The following is a 22,985-nucleotide window of genomic DNA, read 5'->3' as shown; positions in this document are numbered from 1 at the left end:
AGAAAGAATATATGACGTAATAGATAGGAAGAAATTACAGTGGTACGGGCATGTACGACGAATGGAAGAAGCCAGAATACCAAAATTGATACTGGAGTGGGAACCGGAGGGGAGAAGAAGAAGAAGACAACCTGTGACCACCTGGCTCCAAAATGTACAGCACACAATGAGGAGAATGGGCACAGAGGAAGAGGACACGCAAGATCGAAACACCTGGAGAATTATTTTGAGAGTATAGTTTAAGAACGTTTATTGTTTGTATTGTCATTTCCAGGTAAATTATTATGTTGGAGATAAGCCTCTGTAATGAGGAAAAGCTCAAAATAATAATAAATAATAGTTATAAATACGTAGGCCTCAAACTGTTTAATATGCTCCCTAAAATTGTACAAACAGTATCTAAAAGTAAATTTAAGACAACATTGGGTCAACGGCTCAAAGGTAAAGCATTTTACTCGGTTGATGAATTTAAAGATTGTATTATGGCAGATTTGCTGTTTTAACATAGAGAAAGGTACCTCTGCCTGTAGTAGGACCTAAATTTGTATCACTAGCTTAGGATAATGACAGTGTTATCAACATGTATATGATAATGACAGTCATCAACACGAATACTCCCTGCTTAATATAAATCTGTATAATGTTTTCCTTTTTATTGTAAAATTAATAATACATAAAATTCCAAATGTGTGCTATTGTACTACACTAAATTTCACGATTTATATATACACTGTTATGAGAATATAACCATCTTTATACTGTAATTGAACTTATTGACGAAGCCCATTGTATAAGAAAATACTGAACGGCTAATAAAGATTCTTATTCTTACTCTTATTCTTTAGACAAAAATACATATATATTAAAGATCTTTGGTACATATATATTAAAGATCTTTGGTGATTGCATTTATAATACCCCGAGAAACCACAAAATTAAGTATTACTTTAATTCACAACAAAAACTGGCAAGGGACAATGGGAAAATACTATAAATCCAGAGTATTTAGTGTGGTCCTTGCATACTACCCAGTTCAACATAATCTACCTCTTACAGTTGCAATTATACATGCAATGTTCACAATGACATTGAATTCACTATATAACCAATATGCACCCACAATATGAAGGCCAGTACCATGATCAGGCTACCCATCTCTGAGACAGTGTACCTAGTAAACAAGTACACAATTTCAGGAAGTTTGCGATCAGGCACTCAATTTACTGTATTTACCCATGCATAAGACACCCCTGAATATAAGACGACCCCCTTTTCTGAGAGGCATCTTGAGTAAAATTTATTTTTAACGTATTCTTACTGAAAAAATTACAAACTGTTTATTGACAGGGTATATGCCTAAAGAGTTACTATTACACATATTCTAAACTGAAGTCATTTACTGGTTTTCCACATTTTGATAAAATAAGGAGACATAAAATAAGCAAAAGGAAATCGTTTAAATTAATTTTTATCTTCAGTCCTCTTCTGTTTAGCCTGTCATCTGCGACATCGATATTTTTAATCACCATCATCGTAACAGGGCAGCTGTGAAACTTTTATCTTCATTGTCCCAAATATTGGGCTTTTTCTCCTGAACATGTTGCAGATTATTTTTTGAACACACAGTGGATTTTCCTTCTATACTTGTATGAGAGTCTCCCGTAAGTCCAACCCCTCGTCCAAGTCGTGGGAGATGGGCAACGGCACAAAGTAGGGGACTGCCTATAGGGGCGATGTACAGCGGGGACTTCGTGTGCCCCAGGACCGCTACGGTAGCTGGGAAGGCCCTATGGGAACCCTGAAACGTGACGGCTAACGGGGCTCTGGTGAAGCTGCGATAGGCCTAGCAAGCCAGTAGTGGATAAATCAACTGCTTTCAAAAAGGGAACATGCCTCGGATCACGGAACGGATTTACAGGAAACCGACCAAGCAATGGAAAAGGATTACGAGATGGTTTACGACTGGGCACCTTAAACGTAAGGACTCTAACTGGGAAGTTAGAAGAAATTGTAGAAATGATGGAAAGGAGGAAATTGGACATCTTGGGACTTGCTGAGACTAGGTGGAGAGGAGTTGGTGAAAAACCACTAAGTAAAGGATGTAAACTGTACTGGATAGGGAATGAGAGGGGAAGAAATGGAGTGGCAATAGTGGTCAGAGAGGGTCTGCAGGAGGAGGTGGAAGGTATCAATGATCGAATGATAAAAGCCAGAGTACGAGTGAAAGGAAAAAGCATTGAAATCATCCAAGCATATGCCCCACAGGTGGGGTGTACAAAACAGGAGAAGGAGGAATTTGAAGATGACATGCAAAAGCAGCTAAATGGAGGTAATCAGATTATAATAGGGGACCTCAATGCACATGTTGGCACAGACAGGAAAGGATTCAAGGAGATAATGGGACCAGAGGGCTGGGGGAACCGAAATAGAGAAGGAAAATTGTTGCTGGAATTCTGCAAGAGGAATGGGCTGGCGATCGCAAATTCCTGGTACAAGAAGAGAAGTAGCCACAAAATAACTTGGTACAGTGGAGACTGGTCCCAAACTTCAGTAGTAGACTATGTACTAGTGGATAGGCAGATGATGAGCAGCCTCACAGATGTTAAGGTCATTCCATCTGAGGCCTTAGACAGTGACCATCGGCTGTTGGTAGCCACCCTGAGAGAGAAAAAAGATAGGAGGGCAACAGACATACAGGAGAAAAGGTTGAAGACATGGATGCTGAAAGAGGATGAACGGAGGACCCAGTACCAGACACTGATCAGGAAGAAGCTGCCAAAGGAAGATCAGAGAACAGTGGAAGAAGAATGGGGAGATTTTAAGAGGGCTCTACTTGAGGCAGCTGAGACTGTGTGCGGAAGAACTAGCACAAAGAGGAGAAGTAAGGAAACCCCATGGTGGAACAACATATGTAAAGAGGCAGTACTTCGAAAGAACAAAGCCTTCAGAGAATGGTTCCAGACCCGAACAGAGGAAGCTAGGGTAAAATATAAGGGAAGCAAGAAAGCGGCACAGACCATAGTAAGGGCGGAGAAGAAGAAGTGGATGGAAAAATGGACAAGAATGTTAGAAGAGGACAGTGAAGGGAACAAAAAAGTACTTTACACCATGGTAAGAAATAAGAGGAACGACAGAAGCGAGTGCCTGAGGATCATGGATGATAATGGAACTGCATGAGCTCAAAAAGCTTTGGAAGGAGTACTTTGAAGATCTGTTGAATGCCGTCAAGCGGGTAACTAACAGCGATGGAGAACCTAAGGCAGCAGACGATTATAATAGTGGGGAAATTGATGATCTAACTTGGAATGAAGTGGAAGAAGCCATAAAGAGGATGAAAGGGGGCAAGGCACCAGGTTGGGACGAAGTAACAGTGGATATGATACGAGCAGCAGGAGAAGTAGGAACCCAGTGGCTATACAGAGTGCTGAGGGTGGTGTGGAAGGAGAACAGAATTCCTGAGGATTGGAAGAAAGGAATTATAGTCCCGATCTTCAAGAAAGGGGATAAAAGGAGATGTGAGAACTACAGAGGAATCACCCTGCTATGCCACTGTGGAAAAATCTATGAAAAGATCCTGGAGAAGAGAATAAGAAGCAGTATTTAAAGTAGACTGCAAGAGGAGCAGTATGGTTTCAGACCGGGAAGATCAACAACGGACCTCATATTTGCGGTAAGGCAACTGCAGGAAAGGCACTATGAGTACGGGAAGGACTTAATCATGGCCTTTTTAGATATTGAGAAGGCGTATGACAGTATCTATAGGGACAAGCTCTGGGATGTGCTGAACGCAAAAGGGATAGATGAAGAGATAACACGAAAAGTCAGAAAAATGCATGAGGGAAGTGAGAGTTGTGTGAAAGTGGGGAGGGAACGTACTGCATGGTTCAAGCTGGAAAATGGGCTGCGGCAGGGAAGTGCACTTTCGTCTTTATTGTTTATTATTGTTATGGATGAAATCCTACAGCAAGTATCAGATGCAATTGGAGATCATAAAATGAAAGCAGTGCTTTTTGCCGATGACCTGATGTTATGGGGAAATTGCGAGAAGGAGGTGCAAGAGCAGTTAGATGTATGGGAGGCAACGGCAGCACAATATGGAATGCATTTCTCTGCAAAGAAAAGTGAAATAATTGTCACAACAAGGAAGACGAATAGGCCAAATGTGGATACAACTTGTGGAGGGGAAAAACTACAAGTGGTAGAGAACTTCAAGTACCTGGGAAGCATGATTGAAAGTAAGAGGGGAAACGCAATGGAAATAAATGAAAGGTGCAGAAAAGCAGGGCAGTTCTTCAAATGCATTAGGGGGCTTATTTGGAGCAAGGAGGTGCCACAGAAATCCAAGGGAATTATATACCGAACCTACTTTGTCCCCATATTGGCATACGGAAGTGAGACATGGGTAACGCACAAAAGCGACAAAAGTAGAATACAAGCTAGTGAAATGAAGTTCCAGAGGAGCAGGTTGAGTGTAACAAGACGAGACAGATTGCGAAATGTGTATGTGAGGGAAAGACTAAAGGAGGAACCAGTACAGGACAGGATAGAAAAATCAAGACTGCAGTGGTATGGACACATGAAGAGAATGGATGAGGGAAGAATTCCAAAGAGGATGTTTGATCTGCAACCGGAGGGCAAGAGGCCCAGGGGAAGACCAAGAGATAGATGGGTGAAGGGAGTGAAGGAATGTGTGACGAGAAGGGGAGAGAACTGGACGAAGGTGGAAGAGGGGGAATGGTGGAAAGACAGAACACGATGGAGAGGCTTGTGTTCCCGACAGACCCAGCCAGTGGCTGGAAACTGTCCAAGATGATGATGACTTGTATGAGAATGTTACAATGTCTTTTGCTACAAAAACATATATCATCTGCCCGCCACTCTCTCATTGGCTGTGTAACCAGCATCTGACACCCCATCCCCCACACCCACCCCTACCGTTTCCTCATACCTCACGGAGAATGTCGACACAATTGCTGCACGAAACACGTAAGTACGCCACTGGCCCCAGTCTGGACTTTTGGCATCTCCTGCAGAAATGTATGCTATTATTGAGTATTTTGCCAGTTTTAAAGGCAGTGTGATTCAGAAGACAAAAAGATTCACACAAACTGCACTTTACAAACGGTATATGTTCATAAAAAGCCAAAGTTTACAGTATAGATTCCCACGATTGGCAGCACGACAAAATTTACTGGCACACATCTCTTCCCTCCCCACACTCACTCATAGTTCTCAGCTAAGCTCGTGTCACTTTCTTCCCTCCAAGGCTTCCATAGAGCTGTGCTTAAGCAACAGTGAAAAAACAGACGGTTGCATATTGTAGGGTGCAGGTCATATGTAACAATAACAAAAACTAATATATAACTGAAAGATCACAATCACAATTCAGTCCAATTCTCAAACTTTTTTGCTCGTCCTGGAAATTACTGGAGTCTGATGGTATGATCTCCACAACGGGTCTTTCCTCTACAATTTATTCTTGCGGTAACAACTGCCATTAGTTTAATGTGTTTTTTTTTTCCATTTGTTAGACATTTAATTCTGGGTTTATTTTCTTTATCATTTCATCTGAATGTCGCCACCTTGTTCTAAAGCTGATTAAAAGCTGGTAATAACATTTTCCCTGGTATTCTAATACATGAACAGCTAATGGATTTTTATTTGTGAAGCACCGCGTAAATCATTAGTTTCTCATACCCAAATAAAATAACGACTAGGGTTCAGAATCGTGTAACAGTTTTTTAAGAACAAGATCTTCACCTTTGAATGTTATCTTCACTTACAAAGCAGAGTAAATATATGTATACGGTATCCATACATTTAAGAGAACTTATACAGCAAACCAATTCCAATGCAGCAAAAGTCTGAGTAGATAAAGTTAAATGTTGTTTCCTACTGTGTTTCACAAAGCTGTCGATTTTTTAAGCAGAGCATTAGACTGCTGTAATGCCTAGTACATAGTTTCTCACATATCCATCCACTGCACTAGTGCCGCAAGTTAAATACCACGTACGTAGTACAAAGTTTCCCACATATCCATCCACTGCACTAGTGCCGCGAGTTAAATGCCATGTGAATGATCAATCAGGATCGATACTGTATCAAGCACTTCTGCGTATCAGGGAATCTCGAGCCTATTCGAATGAAGGTACTGGCTGCTAAGCTATACGCATTGTAATTCTCCAAAATAAGTTACACAAAACCTTAATAGCCAAAGCTTCACCCATAAATGTAAGGCGACCTCTATATTGATCAATTAAAAATTGATATCTCAGCAGCGATAGTTTAATCTGCAATTATAAGACAACCCCATATTTTTGAATGACGAATTTGGGACAAAACCTCATCTTATAATCGGGTAAATACAGTAATATTATCTTAAAGTTAATCTAACTAATCACACTCAAAAATTGCACAGAAAATGCATGATTCACAACATAACGTACAAAAGGAGTGGGTGGTGTATCAAAAGTTATAGAGAGCACTAGAGCTTAAAACACTGCAACAACTAGAGGTTCAACACTATACCGGGGCTGGTGAAACATGTCAGCTCGCATGCGGTTGGCTATACTGCGAGTGCGAAGTTGCAATAGCTGCCACCGCACACGCCCACAACTCCGAAGTATGTTTTGTAAATGTAAGCTACAATCAACGTTTATACGTAAGTGCAACAAAGTACGTTTTTCTAACAATGGAGAACGACGACGGAGGCTAAGTGTTTGATAGTATATGAAGCCGAGAAATAAAAACACCCATAGTTAATGACAATATCTATGAAAATTCGTTCCAAATTGTTACCATAATAGCTGAACTTAAAATGTCATGTAATAATGTAAATCTAAGCATACCAAAGAACACGCTATCCACACTCATGGAAAGAAATAAAGCAAAACATGCATGCCCACCTGATTGCAGGTAGAAAGAATTAATTCTGTATACACTTACACTTACCAATTTACGATGTCAATGGCACAATTCCATTCAGTTCACCTTCACTATCATTGGAATCTGTGCTGAAACCATTTTCATCATCATCAAGAGAAATCATTAATTGCTCATTTTCATTTATAATGCCGTCTATAGTCTGTGCTTCACTTAGCTGTTTAGCAACAGGGTCTACTTTTTCCCCCCATGAGGTAGCATCTACAGTAGCAAGACCTTCATGTAGCCGTCTTTCCACTTCTGTGATAGTAGCAGTCTTGTTGTTACTTCTAATGCACACCTTGACTTCACTCCAAACCAATTCAGTTGGATTGAAATGGCAGTGACACGGCGGTAACCTAATTACCAAGTGACCGTGTCCAATTGAAATTTCATCTCCAACGTATTTAGGCATCAAAAGATTATTTTGTTTTACGGGCGAGTATAACAGCAGCTTTGTCATGCTCATGTCTGCAGCAATGTGTATCATCTGCAACCAGTGCATCGTAGTTTCTTTACGGTCACTATCGGTGGGAGTTTTGTCTAAAATCATGTCATAGAACGGTGCATTGTCCATCGCAAACACTGTCTGAAGACTAAACTGGGGCAACAAATTTTCAAACCACTGTAGAAACTGTGGGTGGTCCTATCTTCACGATAGTCACCACTTTTTTCGATTGAATAACTGAAAATCCTTCAGGCAAAAAGCAGTTTGAAGGTACTGCTTGGGCCACAATAAGTCAGGATCCTTTTCCTGTTCACTAATGGTTCAAATGGCTCTGAGCACTATGGGACTCAACTGCTGTGGTCATCAGTCCCCTAGAACTTAGAACTACTTAAACCTAACTAACCTAAGGACATCACACACATCCATGCCCGAGGCAGGATTCGAACCTGCGACCGTAGCGGTCGTGCGGTTCCAGACTGTAGCGCCTTAAACCGCTCGGCCACTCCGGCCGGCCTGTTCACTAATGACCACTGCTATTCGGAGTACGATCTGTCCAGCATTTCTCAACTGATTCTCCAGCGTTGACCCAGGTTTCACCTAACCATATGATTGAGTATATGTCCTTTCCTACAATTCTGTGTAAGAAAATGGTACGAGCTGCAATAACACGAGCTTTTTCAAGGAACAGTTCTTGTCCATCTAATTTTTTAAAACAGAAGCCCATACTTTTTAATATCATCTTAAGTGACTTTTTCCCCTGGGAAAAGCTCACTTTCTTTTAAAGAAATTAGCAACTTTGCTATTGTGGGATATTCTTTCCTTTTGTAGTATCCGTATATGTGCCGACGAATTGCATCAGATTGGAAAGAATCAATATAACACACTGTTTCTCCCACAGGGGCTTTCTTCCACACTGTTTACTTCACTGTCTTAAGTCTCGAAGTAGCACCCCTTTCTTATAATTGTTCTTTCACTGAGGCCTAGAGTGTTCGAGGTACACTCTAAAACTTTAGCAGCAGGAATCGACACATGCCCATGAACAGAAACAAATTGTTTTTCTTGCTCATAACACTCTAGAGTCATCCTTAGAAATTCCAAGGCCTGACTATTTAATGACACTGCATGGCACAATGGACTGTTGCTTGGTGAACGACATAATTTTGGTGACATTGTTTAACAAGCAGCAACACAAGGCGTTCCCACACTAACATACAATGTTTACACAGAAGCTGGCAACCTGGTAGCGTCGACGCAGGAACCGGCTTTTGTTCATTGCTATTACTTGTTCAGAAGACACAGTGCCTCGCGTTCCTCACTTGTTTGATAGTTATATTACCAACTCTATGACGCTTGGGGAGTTACCTTGAAATGCCATGTTTCAGTGGCCCAGGTATAACAATACTTCAAACTGGGTTGATGCCAGAACAACAAGTGCACTACTACTGCTCACAGCCAATTATGAAGAAAATAATATCATCTTATTGAAATACTATGTGCTCAAAGGAAATTTTCAAGTAAATCGCAAACCTGAAAAGACACACAGCAAAAATTTAATTTAATAACATTGGAATATTAAGAAAATGAGTACACGTGAAATATCTCACCAAGCATTTTACGAAGTGTCCAACAACTTGATCAAAGAATGGGAAGAAGTCTGCTTTGTAAGTCAAAAAAAGGGAATGTACAATATCGGCAACTTTGCTCAATATATAAACATCTTCATTATTTTCATCAACAAGCTGCTCTTCTACCACCTGCAAACCAAGCATTTCAGTGTTATGACGGCACAATAATAGCACTCATCATTTCATTCAAGTTATGGAGAGTAATATTGCCATAAGCTCACCTCATCATAATCTTCATCTTTCCTCTTTTCTTGTCGTGCTGCTGCATTTTCAAAGTGATCCTTCATAATTTTATCAACAATACGGATTAGTTCACCCACAGTTTCTGCTGTCAAGTAGAAACTACCAAGAGTTTCTATGCACTGTTGAAACGAACACAGATTCAGTACACATAGCATGGGACATTAAAATATAGGAGGAAAATATGCAGTAAGAAATATAACTTACGCTACCAAAATAAGCACTGCGAAGTGTAAGAAACAGGGGCAATATTGGAAGCAGAAAGGAAATACTTTGCGGGAGGGGGGAGAGGAGGGGGGGCACAAAGATAATGCTGAAAACACCTGCCACAAAACAAAAACTAGTTGGTAGTAAGACGTGAGGCAATAGTCCCGTAACAAATTACTTTTCCAACCTAACATCTCTATAAAGTAAGTAAATCTATCCTCTTCATAATATTCTCTTTATTCCATCCTCTGCAGCTAAACTCACAACTTGTGTTCAGTGCAGTCACATGTAACCCAAACATCAACGTAATATGTAACAACTTGGAAAGTTACTTAACTATTATGCAAACAATATTATGAAAAGGATAGACTACTACTCACCATAACAATTTCAAGTTGCAGGCAGGCACGAAAAGACTGTTGCGCCTGTCTGCAGCTCAACGTCATCTTTAAGGTGAGTAGCATTCTACCCTTTTCATAATACTATACTGTTTGTACTGCAACCTGGTCTTTTCATAATTTAATCATTGTCTAAAATTTAAGAAACATTTGGTGACAACAAAAATATTTATATACGATTTCAGTGAAGACAGAGATATGTCTACAAACCTTTGCCATTGAATGCATGTGTTCTGCCAGTACCTCGTTTTCAGGTTCAGTATCAATTGCTCTTAGTAGTTCAGGGTAGATGAATGACCACATATCTCTCAAGTACTCTGGGCCTATTCAAAAGAACAAACATGCAGACAAGCATCAGAACACCAATTTCGTGTACCAACCTCAAATTTCGCTAACAAATAACAGAGCATAATTTACCTAATAATTTCCATTTACTTTTTTTCATCTATGTAATACAATTTTTACTCATATGATCAAAAATGTGTGTTCTTCACAATACTTAGGTAATACTAATACATAACCATTGTGAAATCTCTATTTTATTGTGCCTGTTATCAAATCACACTAATAATATTAAATTCTAATGGTGAATCATGCAATACTAAAAATCACCAGACAACAGCTGAAACAATTGTTACGAAAGAGACCAGCATACATAGCTATGTGGATACACACTGAAATCCACACTTGCTTAAAATCTCAACTTTTTGAAAACTATGGATTATCAACCCCAACCCACTGGCATGAAGTGCTGTTCTCTGAAGGAAGAAAATCAATTTGGCAATTGATTAGGGGATGGAGTATCGCAGATGCAAAAAGCAAAAATTTCTTTACCTGCTTGAAAATATTGTTCCCCAGGTCCCTGAGGTAATAACACATCTTGTATCCTGCAGCTATGAATTATACACTCCCTCAAGCTGCACTATACCTGCCTCCACCTCACTATACTATCCTCCCCCTCTAACCGTGCTGCTCCCATCATGCGCAGTTGCCACTCACAAGGGAACTGTCAAACCTGACATTTCAATACCTGGCTTGAAATTTTTTTATATGGGAAGAATACACCAAAAGAAACAAAATATCAAAATTTTAGCAGCAAATATTTTTATAAATTATTGAAAATTGTCAAATTCCCAGTTTGCCAGGTGGCTGGAAAAATGTATACCCTACCATAGCTGTAGCAGATGGCACATGTGCAACATGACAGGAAAATATCTTTGATTCACAGCACATAGGTGAACGGATAACATGGCACAAAGCAAACTTAATTTGTAAAGCGAATTTCAGTTTCCACTGATAGCTTCACTGATACAGTTGTTCACAGTTACTATTCACTTGAATTTGCAACTCATTTAACATGGATAATAATTAGCAGTTGCCTCTGCAGTATCACTAAGTGTTAACGATGGGGTGAAACTGAATTAGTTTCCTTTTTGTTCTCCTCATATATGTTTGCAAATAGTATCTGTTTTTGGAGAGGTTACGTAGTTTCACAGTAATCTGGTATCCAATTAATTTTTCAACTTCACAAAGATGAAATAACACGAATGTTGTATGTAATTGCAGTTGTCTATTTCTTATGAAGATCTACATGTGTGTTAATTATTTATTAATTTCTTGGACATTTATTTGAATGATTTTGACATTTCATTATAAATTGTGGAAACATTAGAAGACACAGGATGTAATTCATTTGATTCTGTGAATTGGGGTTTGAACAATGATTGTTGTGCTAATTAAAGTTCAGAGCACAAATACAGTATGTTCATGGCCCAAAGAAAACACAGAGGAATACCTTTCAGTAACAAAGATAATGCTGTATAATTTTTAGTTAAAAAAAGAGGGAGAAAATGCTTAACTTTCAGCATTGCCGGTATGGTTTTGTAAAATTGAACTGAAGTATATGAATGGTACAAAGATTTACGCACAGTACAAAATATGCATCAAAATGAAACTACAAAAATTATTCAAATGAAAAACTATTCAAAAGATTTAGAACCACTTGTGAAGGTCAATATACTGTTAGTGAGGGAGGTCTATGAGACTAGGCTATCTGAATTGAAAGTGAGATGAACATCATTGATTTCCAGGATTCTTTGAACTAGTTAAATAGTTTCAGAAAATTATACAGAAAAGGAAGTTACAAAATTACAAAGTTTACTTCCAGTACATGTGTAGAGGGGATGTCATTGATATGTATTACTATAGACAAATTATAGCTTCTTGGTATTCTCCAAAATGCTGTGCATAATAAGCCAGTCGGTCAAGTTTCGTACAAGAACTGCAACCTGCACTTTTATCATTTTGAGCAGAAAAAAAGAGTTGCTTGTGCAGTCTATGAACTGCTTACAACAATATCACTGATAACGATCAGTGGATTACTGTTTCTGCAGCTTTATGTCTTCAAGGATCTCAAGGCAAATTACGGCCAAAATTTAAAAACACTGTTTAGGTGCAACAATATTGCAACTGACATAGCAAAACCTGGAAAAACTGGAGAGTTGCAGAAAATAATTAATATTTGGACAGCATAAAGCATTTTGCAGGTAACTGTCAGACAAGACAATTTCCAATAGGTCTTTGTCGTTTCAGGTTTATCAACATAACAGTACTGTTAAACTTAAGTCATTTTTTGTACTGTCAGTTTCCTTCATCACATTTTACGAATTTCATCAAGTATGCCTAGTAAACTGCACAATACGCAAAACAGTGGCCACAACCATCTCTTATCCCATACTAATTCTGTCTAAATAACACTAGAAATCACTGTGAAGTGCCTGAATGCATTAATTTTTCTTTTATCGGGTGTGCCTTGTGTAAGGTAAATAAAGGGTGTTTCAAAACGAACATACTGGTTTTAAGGTGGTGTAGCATTTATTACGTTCTACTTACAACTGTAAAAAATACACCAAATGAAAGAGCAACTCAAGCAGTTCAATGGGAAGAGTATGGAATGACTAAGAATAACTGAAGAATGTGTTGAACGAGTGAGAGTCTTTCACACATAGTCACAAGAAATCATTTCAGAAGTCTAATCGTGAATTAGCAGCTCCAGTGGAGTTTGTGTGGAAACTTTCAGGGAGACACTTACAACTACGTCCTTATCATGTACAGCGTTACAAGTTCTAATACCTACAGACTATGGTTTACATGCGAATTTAGCAAACAAAACATTGCTGCATGACAATGAAGATTTTGTGGATTGTGTCGTCTTCAGTAATATATCGACATTTCAAGTCAATGGAAATGTCAACACACACAATGCGCGCATCTGGGGATCAGCAAATCCCCAGGAGATGATACAGCTGCAACGAGACTCCCCTAAATTGACTGTGCCATAACCCCACACAAAGTTTTGGGTCTTCTTTTTCAGTGAAGCAACTGTAACTGGTGTTTCTTATCTTAATGTGCTAGAACTATGGCCCGTGCCTCAACTGGAAGAAGCAGAACAACAGAACTTTATTAGGCAGCAAGATAGTGTGTCGCCTCACTGGCATAATGCATCAGGTGACTGGTCAAACGACGACGTTCCCAATCGCTGGATTGGCCGCAGGGACCGGATGACAGACCATGTTGTGCGTGACCTCCACATCCGTACACAATCTGACGCCATGTGATTTTTATCTTTGAGGGTTCATAAAGGATCATGTGTATGTGCCTCTGCTGCCAGCTGATCTGTCCAATTTTAGAAACAGTATTATTGTACGTTACCCCCGACACATTGAGCTAGGTTTTGGAACAACTCTCATATCGACTGTGTGTGATCGGTGTTCCCAATGATTAACTGTTAGAAAAACTGTTTGTGTTACTCTTTCACATGATGTATAATTTATAATTGTGAGGTGAATGTAAAACGTGCTACGAAGCCTTAAAATTAGTATATTCATTTTGAAACACTGTATTTGTTTTCGTTACGCAATACATACTTCGCATTTTTGTGGTGACTACATGGGATTAACAAGGAACTGTTTCACTGACAGTAAAATATACACTATTCAAAAATCGTAAGAACTGTGCTATAGGAATTTTTAAAAAGCATCTCAAGTCGACAGATTAAGAGTCCTGATTGACGGAACTCATCTGTAATATAACGTAATACACTGCCTTCATTTTCTTCTGCCTGTCATTCATGTAACAATTAGATGTGCAACAGTTTAGGAGTCAATATGTGCTGCAAGTTATTCAAAAAGATTAATGATTTAAGACATTTCTGGTACGATGGGAGTGTTCGAACTTCACGTGTGTTCACTTTGGACTTCACGCTACGCAGCACTATTTTCTCATCATGGCTGTGTCTGCTTATTCACCGAACCACGCGCCAGGCAAAAATGGGTGTAGAAACAGCTGTCTTAAGTGGTTTTTCGTGTGGAAAAACTGAATAACCTAATATAAAAAAATAAAAAATAAATAAATAAATAAATAAAAATACTTGCAGCCTGTCTTTGTAGGTAAAATTTGGACACAGCATTTCATTTTCTGTATTCTTCCTGTCTGAAAGATTTCTGGATGGTTTCTGACGCGTCGAATTGGATCACTACCTTGTCAGTCCAGCTGCAGCAGCCAGACAGTGTTCATGTGCATGTGAGTTGTGTTTGTGTGACTGCGTGTGTGTGTTTACTTCACAAAGCTAAAATGTATAAGAGTCTCTGTTGTGTTTGTCTGCGACTATGTTTCCCTTATATGATGAGTAGCAATATTGTCGCAGAAGAAGCTGAGTAGCACCACCACTGTGGTGTAGTGGTTATGGTACTAGATTGTTGCATGGAGGGTCACGAATTCAAAACTCACCTAAACTGTAAAATTTTAATTTCTATCTTCGGTTTGAGGACATTCTAGAAGTATCCACAGGTGCCAAGAATCATTGTACTGGAATGTTCTGTAGTTGTTTATATACCGTATCCACTAGGATCCACTATTTTACACAGCTCCAAGACTTTTGAATGTAGGATGCTGTTGTTTATATACCGGAGGCAGTTTGCTTCGCATTCTTATATGTGCAAGTGCTGAATAAACCATTGTTAAGTGAAGTTAGTGTTCATCATTCATCTACTTACACCTTCCTCTAGGTGACATTATTCTGGTGGAGGCGCTGGGTATTGGAACTTGAGATACCGCATATCATCGACGACACAGTGGCTCCCATCAGGCCACGACAGAGCCGCCGTTTACATGGCGAGAAAGCCGAGTCAGAGACATATTCAACAGATCGCAATCTATTGGAGACAGAAGAAGAAGAAGAAGAAGAAGAAGAAGAAGAAGAAGAAGAAGAAGAAGAGAACTTCACGATGACAGCAACTGTGTGCCACCACATAAGACATCCTTCTGGGTTCTCTGGTGACTGGCCAAGATTGAAACAAGTGGCTGAAGGTATATGAGCGTATAACAAAATTTAACAAATGGAATGACACCGTGTGTTTGGCTAACGTATTTTTCTACTTGAAGGGCACTGCCAAGCAATGGTATTAGAACAACGAGGAAAAGTTCAAAAGCCGGGAAGTATTCCAGGTGGAAAGGCGCAAGTATTTCGGCGACACATGACGACAGAAGTGCAAGGCTGAGGATAATTAAAGTGTAGGGCACAGCGTCCAGGAGAAACGACAGCATCCTACATTCAAGACATCTTGGAGCTGTGTAAAATAGTGGATCCTAGAATGAAGGAGGAAGATAAGGTTGCACATCTCATGAAGGGTGTTGCTGAGGACATGTATCAAGCCCTACTCCTGAAGGAGGTTTCAACAGCTGACGACTTCATAAAATGGTGCCAGTATATCGAAACAATTCATCAAAAAAGAATTACACGAAAGAAGTTTGAACGGCTACCAAACATCGTATTGATGTCTGTGATGGAGAAAGAAACTGATTTCACAAGTGTTCTTCGTCAGATAGTGAGAGAGGGAGTTCAGAAGACACTTGGATTGCACGGGAATGAAAAACAGAGACGCTTCAAGAGGTCATAAGGGAGGAAGTGGAACAGAGATTGAACCCAATCTCTCGTCCTTCATCTCCCTTTAAAACGGTAAAAAAGTAGAGACCCAAGCGAAGTTACGTTCCTACAATGCCGCATGAGGAACCTGTTTGGGCACCAAGGATAACCGATGCCTCGAGGGACCAGGATAACCAACCAGTATATGTTTCCACTGCAGACAACCAGGACATGTAGTGCGCTATTGTCAAGAAAGACCGCGGATATTTGACGATGCCCGCGCCAGAAGACAGCAGACCGATCTTATGTGACGCCAACTCCGGGACGACAAAGATGAACAAGATATGTGGGTGCAGGACGACGTAGGTCACTATCACTGCAAGCCGCTGGAAAGGATGCTCCCCCAACATGCTGATCAAGGTCTCCATCGCTGTTTAGAAGCTCCAACCGATCACTTAGCCACTGCAACCTGGGAAACTAAAGGATGCGACCTTCCTTGGAGACGAGGCCGCCAAAGAGAAAAATCCTCCGCCGTTGATCACTACATAAATGATAGGAAACTATGTCGATATCCTCATGGATGGCCAACCCCAAGCTCTTGTGGACTCTGGAGCATCAATTTTCAGTCATTTCGGAGAAATACCGTTGCCAGTTGCAGAAAATTGTATTCATCGACAACAAAACATCTCTGCTGAAGGTGGCTAATGGGAAATATGTAAAACCTACAGGAAGATGTGTCGTTCGTGTGGGTATAAGTGGCCATATGCAGCCCTTAGAATTCATCGCCTTACAAGAGACTTCATTCTCAGATGGGGCTTCTTGATAGCTTCTCATGCAATTATAGATTGTGGTCACTCGAAGATAATGCTAGACGAGATAAGATACTCTGGACAGGAAGATGCACATCCGAGTGTGTGGAGACTGTGTGCTGGATGAAGTGATCATTCCTGCAGTCAGCACGAGAAAGGTAGCAGTCATGTATCATGCCATGCATCAACCCATGGATCTTGTAGTGGAATGTAAGAGAAGCATACCACTGAAGAATAACTTGGTCATCCCAGCCTATGTTGTCTCATGTAAGAACGGATTCGGTGAATTGTGGATAGTTAACGGTCGCCGAGAACCGCAGATCCTCCCAAGACGCATGTGCGTAGCAAATGCTGAGCCGTTAATTGCAGAACAGGTGAGCGCCGTAGAAACCTACGATTCTGAGTCTGTGGGTGAAATTAGCGCTGCCACTATGACACAAGGTCTTCTAGCTCTACTATCACCAGATCTCACTAAGGAACAACAGAGAAAGCTACTTGCCATTCAAGAGTTCTCTGAATGCTTCAATCCACAGGTGAAGAGCAAGTTAGACAAATCAACGGTGAAGCACCGGATTGGCACTGGAGACCATCAATTAATAAGCCAGAGAGCATACCATGGGTCAGCAACAGAAAGTCGAATAATTCGCGGCCAGGTAGAGGCATTGATGAAGAATGACATCATCCAGCCTTTGCAGAGCTACTATTTTTAAAGTGTCTCACTTCCTAGTCTAATTTCCTCAGTGTCAACTGATAATCTGACTATGTTGCAGTATCCCTGTTTTGCTTTCGTTGATTTTCATCTTATATCCTCCTTTCAACACACTGTCCATTCTGTTTAACTGCTCTTCCAAGTCCTTTGTTATCCGACAGAATTACAGTATCAATAGCAAATATCAGAAATTTTTATTTCTTCTCCCTGAACTTTAATTCCTACTCCAGTATTTTTCTGTTTATTGGAATTATTACGTTCCTCTTGAAGTCTGAAGGTATTTCGCCTGTCTCATACATCTTGCACACCAGACGGAATAATTTTATCATGGCTGGCTCTCCCAAGGCTCTCAGTAGTTACAACAAAATGGCATCCACTCTCATGGCCTTGTTTCAACTAATGAAGACACTCAGAGCTCTGTCAAATTCTTCTCACAGTATCATATCTCCCATCTCACCTTCATCTACACCCTCTCCCATTTGTATAATATTTCAGTTAAGGTCACCTCCCTTGTATAGACCCTCTACATACTCTCTCCGCCTTTCCTTTCTTTGCTCAGGACTGTTTTCCCACCTAAGCACTTGATATTCATACATCTGGTTCTTTTTTCTCTAAAAGCCTATTTAATATTCCTGTAGGTAATATCTACATTTCCCCTACTGAAATATGGTTCTAAATCCTTACATTTGTGCTCTAGCCATTCCTGCTTAGCCATTTTGCACTCCCTGTCAATCTCAATTTTAGACTTTTTATTCCCTTTTACCTGCTTCATTTGCTGTGTTTTTAAATTTTCTCCTTTTCTCAATTTAATTCAATAGCGCCTGTGTAATCCAAGGATTTCTACTGGGCCTGGTCTTTTTACCTATTTGGTTCACTGCTTCCTTCACTATTTTATCTCTTAAAGCTACCCAATCATCATATACTGTGTTCCTTTCCCCTGTTCTAGTCATCTGTTGCCTAACGCTCCCTCTGAAACTTCCAACAACCTATGGTTCTTTGAACTTATTCAGGTCCCATCGCCTCAATTTCCTACCCTTTTGCTTTAATTTACAGTTCATGACCAATACATTGAGTACAGAGTCCACATGTGCCCTGAAAATGTCTCACAATTTAAAATTTGGTTCCAAAACCTCTGTCATACCATTCTATAATCAATTAGAAACCTTCCATGCCTCCAGATATCTCTTCCACATATATAACCTCCTTTCACGATTCTTATACCAAGTGTTTATGATGAATAAATTATGTTCTGCACAAATTTCTTCCAAGCGTGGCTTCCTTTCGTTTCTTTCTGCCAGTCCAGATTCACCCACTATTTTTCCTTCTCTTTCTTTCCCTGCTACTGAATTCCACTCTCCCATCACAATTAAACTTTTGTCTTCCGTAACTATCTGAATAATTTCTTTTCTCTCGCCATACAGTTCTTCAGTCTCTTCTTCATCTGGAGAGCTAGTTGGCATATAAAATAGGCATGGGTTTTGATAATGCGTTCACTAAGCTGTTTATAGTATTAAACACACTCCTGCTTTACCCCTATTTCATTTTGTATTTATGACCCTGTATTCACCTGACCATAACTTGTTCCTCCTATCAATGACGACATCCTCCCGAGTAGCCCCTACCAGGAGATCCGAGTGGGGGACTATTTTACCCAAGATGATGCCAGCCACCATCATCATTTAACCATACCATAGAGAGCATAATCTCAGGAAAAACTATGGGTGTGGTTCCCCCTACATTTTAGCTGTTTGCAGCACCAGCACAGCAAGGCCATTTTGGTTGATGTTACAATGCCAGATTGGGCCATCATCCAGATTACTGCCCCTGCAACTACTGAAATGGCTACAGCCCTCTTCAGGAACCAGATGCCTTTCAAAATCATATGAGTAAATGATAGACCAAGGTGTGTTGGATGCCAGGCACTTTGTGAAACAAGGGTTTTTCCCCTCAAGAATATGAATCCCCCCCCATAGATCCGGGCTGATGCGCATGCGTGAATCTGGCAGGTTGGCGCAGGAGTAAAATTTTTCCCAGTTGCTGCTTGTTGCGACTGCTTACACAGCCAACGACCACATTTCTGTAGCGAGAAGCGGGAGAAGGTACTACTCATCTGCGACAACTGCGCATGCGCCTGCTCGTAACAGCCAAAAAGAATCTAAATGTCAACAGTTGTGACATCACGCTCATCGAGGCAATTTGTTGTTATGAAGCATTGCATAGTCTCCCTAAAGCCTTTGATACATTTTGCTACTGGCAGTTGCTTGTATGAGCAGTGCATTTTGTTGTTGTATATGGCACATTTCCTCTGCAATTTAAGATCTATTTTCGTTTTTTTCCCTCTAGTTCATGTTTTATTGCTACAGTATTATTCTGTTCTTACCAGTCAAAATTATAAAAAATTAACTGAAAACTAAAACAATGAAACATTCCCGGAATTCTAAAAAAATTCCCGGATTTTTCAAGGTTTTCTCCCGGTTGTTCTGGGTCGTATACACCCTGAATTTGACATGTTGATTAATTGCACGTACACAAACTGAATGTGATCCAGAAACACCAGCTGTACTACACCATTTCCGCCTAAGCTCACAAAATTTTGAGAAGCTTAGTTCATTTCCATATCGCTTACAATGAGCAATGAACATTTCTTTAAGGTTACAAAGGAGCAGGTGTTTCTCCTTGTGAATCTTTCCTCATTTATTCTTCCTGCAACACAATCCTTTTTGCCTGGGCACGAACGAGAAAACATCATCTTCAATGAAAGTGAGGACATTTTGTTTTATTTCCATCAATGAGCTTTTTCCCCTTTTTGGTTTGCAGGTGTTGACAAAATCCCATATTCCATCTTCAGTTTCCTAGCCTTCTTCACCATGTTAGTTGAAACAGCGAACTCTATACCCATTTTTTCAGTAGCGCAGCTATTTGTGCGAGGGTCAAAATTTGAACTTTACTGCTATTGCTTGAAGTCTGAAGTTTAACCCACGAGCGGGCGTGCCTGTGTATAAAGTGCGCCAACAAAAAATAAAACTATTTTGCATGGTTCCATTTTTGTTTCACAACTACACACCTGTACCTATTCGTTCATTATTGCTTCAGGTGACACAATGATAATTTGTGTTGTCATACATCCAAGAGAGCAGCAGTGATATAAAATACAAAGCGAGCTAGGCAGAAAAAATGACCCAGATTATGGGCTAGCAGCCTAATGCCACATTGAGACATTTGTCTATGAGATAATTAGTGAGCAAATAAGCAGCTGGATGGGATGTGATGCCACTGCACTGCTTGATGCTTCTAGTTGGTCATTACCGTCTCTGTAACACCTGTCCTTGGCAACAGGGTGTTGTACTGAAAATTTATTTCATTACTGTTTAATAAAACAGTGGTGTAGCTCATATTATGTAAGTTAATTTTCTTGCTGTTTAAATAAACTACGATTAAACTGTGATTTTGATCATACATAACTCACTTTAGCAACATCAGTGATTCTCCAAGTGATGATAATGAAGTGTTAGCAAGCATCAACAACACCTACGTCTTCAGTGGATAGCGATTCTTGCTAATCCTGGTGGGATGATTCTTTTGGGGCATTTCATGTCTACATTTGGTACATATTTTCTGACCAAGTTTGAAAACTTTGTTAGTCAGTAACTTCAACCTATCAGACATTGCAGTGTTTACTGGTGTTCAAGCCTTCGGTTATGTTTATCTTTACCAAATGGTTTGCACAAATTGTGCAGGAATTGAAATTTTGCCGTCAACAAGGCATTCTGGTATGAACAAATTTGGGCATCTTCAGAAAAACCAAGCCCAGGCCTAAAGTGAAGAGGCTCCTTATCAATTGGTGACATTTCCTTAACTGAATGTAGTTCCCTCTGGCCACGATAGAATGGCAATGACTTCAGACAAGATTCAGTATTGATTTTATATAAAATATACAAATTAGGCTATCAAAACATATTTTTTTAGTGCTTACCTACAGCTAAAACAATGATTACTGAGTATTCAAAAACTCGATACTCAACCCTAAGATTGTTCAGCACAAAAGACTGGCAATGCGAAAATTGCCAATAATGAAAGCAGCAACTGAAACTAGTGATTCAGCATGTATATCACTGCTGTGAGGATAGAGCCTTAAGAAACTATTGCTGCTTTAAAATACCAATGGAAACTGAGTGACAATGCATTGTAGGGTAAAAAACTTCTAAAGCAACATAGCATTCTTCTAGATTTTACAATCCTCACAGCACTTTCTGAGGTTTTATTATATTCAACGCTGTAAAAAATAATGTAAAAACACTTCTTATTAGCGTAGTTACTTTCCCTAAACCACAGGAAAATCTTATAATATTAAAAGACACTACAATTATACATTTTTTGATTTACAAACTTCAAAATTGTGTTAATTTTTGTATTTATCAGTAATCCATTTTCCCTACTTTGATAGGTATTCTTACTCATCAATATGCAAGATCCAGAAATTAAACAATATAGCTCTGAAAGCTTGAAGGATGCTCTATCCAGCTGTGGCAAGGAAAAAAGGATTGAAGAAGACAGCTGAGATATTGTCACCCAAAAGTAGAAAATTTTGGCCAAATTTGCAGATACATATCTTTTCATCTGAGCATCCTGTACTAACTAAATTTGACTGATATATAGACATCACAGGTAGTAATAGCCATCTGAAGTTTTGGCGTGATTGGCTCATATGAAAAGTAGCTGCGGTTGGTCAAACCATGGCTCTTAGAATAGTGCTACAAATATTTTAGCCACTTTAGAGGCTTGAATATATAGTTAGATATGGCTAAATCCCTAACTTTTGCCATTGTGTGATTCAACATCAAAATTTTTCTATGTATATTAAAGCAAATGACAAAATGTTTGCTAGAAGTTTTAAAAAAAGCCTAGCAAAGTTGGCACATCTGCACCTTCGTACACGATGCGGAGGTGAGCACCTCTCTTTAAAATCTCCTAAAAATTCAACCACTGAAGATACTGGGCTAAATTAGGTATATAATCATCAAAGACCATGTAGAACCTTCACACCAAATTTCATTAGGTTTGGAGATGGTGAAGTGTGGACACTTTTTACTATTGGTCCCTCTGACGTGGAATGAGCCAACTGAAGTCACAGATTAAGATGGAAAACGCCGTTACTATCAAAAAAGACAGGGAAACCCTTTCTATGGAAGAAATGGAAAAATTCTGGAAAGAGTTGAAGCTCGCAGTGGAACACATGTTGCATTAGCACAGAGTTTAGGAATACCCATTTCTACGTTGAACACTATCATGAAAAACAGACTATTTTGGAAAGTGTAACCAAGAGTGGGCCAAATTCCAAAAAAAGAAATATGCCAGCTATTCGAAATATGCAGAACTGGAAGAAATTACTGTTTCAGGCAGCACGTGCACTGCATATTCCAATAAACAGTGTGATGTTGCCCGAAAAGGTGCTTAAAGTTGCCAATGTACTTGGGAGTGAGGACTTTACAGCATCTAATGGGTGGATTGATAGATTCAAGAAGCAGTACAATGTAGTGTATAAAACTGTATGTGGTGAAGAAAACAGTGGGGCATAAAATCTGTTACGGAATCACAGAGTGGTAGGTTACAAGAATTTTTGAAACAATATAAACAGAAGGATATCTTCGACATTGACGAAACAGATCTCCTTTTCAGCGTATTGGCACATAAAACACTTGCCTTTA

At 39.6% G+C, this 22,985-nt stretch overlaps 1 protein-coding gene across 1 annotated transcript in view; it reads right to left on the bottom strand.

Moving 5' to 3' along the window:
* LOC126458439 (importin-5) overlaps nucleotides 1–22,985 on the bottom strand; it is a 177,550-nt gene that overhangs the window by 39,301 nt on the left and 115,264 nt on the right. The window contains exons 16-18 of the mRNA XM_050095494.1: nucleotides 10,050–10,162; nucleotides 9,216–9,356; nucleotides 8,974–9,123 (exon numbers count right to left, since the gene is read on the bottom strand). Coding sequence (XP_049951451.1) covers nucleotides 8,974–9,123; nucleotides 9,216–9,356; nucleotides 10,050–10,162 — 404 coding nt within the window. The remainder of the gene's footprint in view (nucleotides 1–8,973; nucleotides 9,124–9,215; nucleotides 9,357–10,049; nucleotides 10,163–22,985) is intronic.

The sequence above is a fragment of the Schistocerca serialis genome, chromosome 2 (assembly GCF_023864345.2).
Source record: "Schistocerca serialis cubense isolate TAMUIC-IGC-003099 chromosome 2, iqSchSeri2.2, whole genome shotgun sequence".
In the NCBI taxonomy this organism is placed as follows: domain Eukaryota; kingdom Metazoa; phylum Arthropoda; class Insecta; order Orthoptera; family Acrididae; genus Schistocerca; species Schistocerca serialis.
The sequence above is the reverse complement of the archived record's forward strand: the minus strand, read 5'-3'. Positions and strand labels throughout refer to the sequence as shown.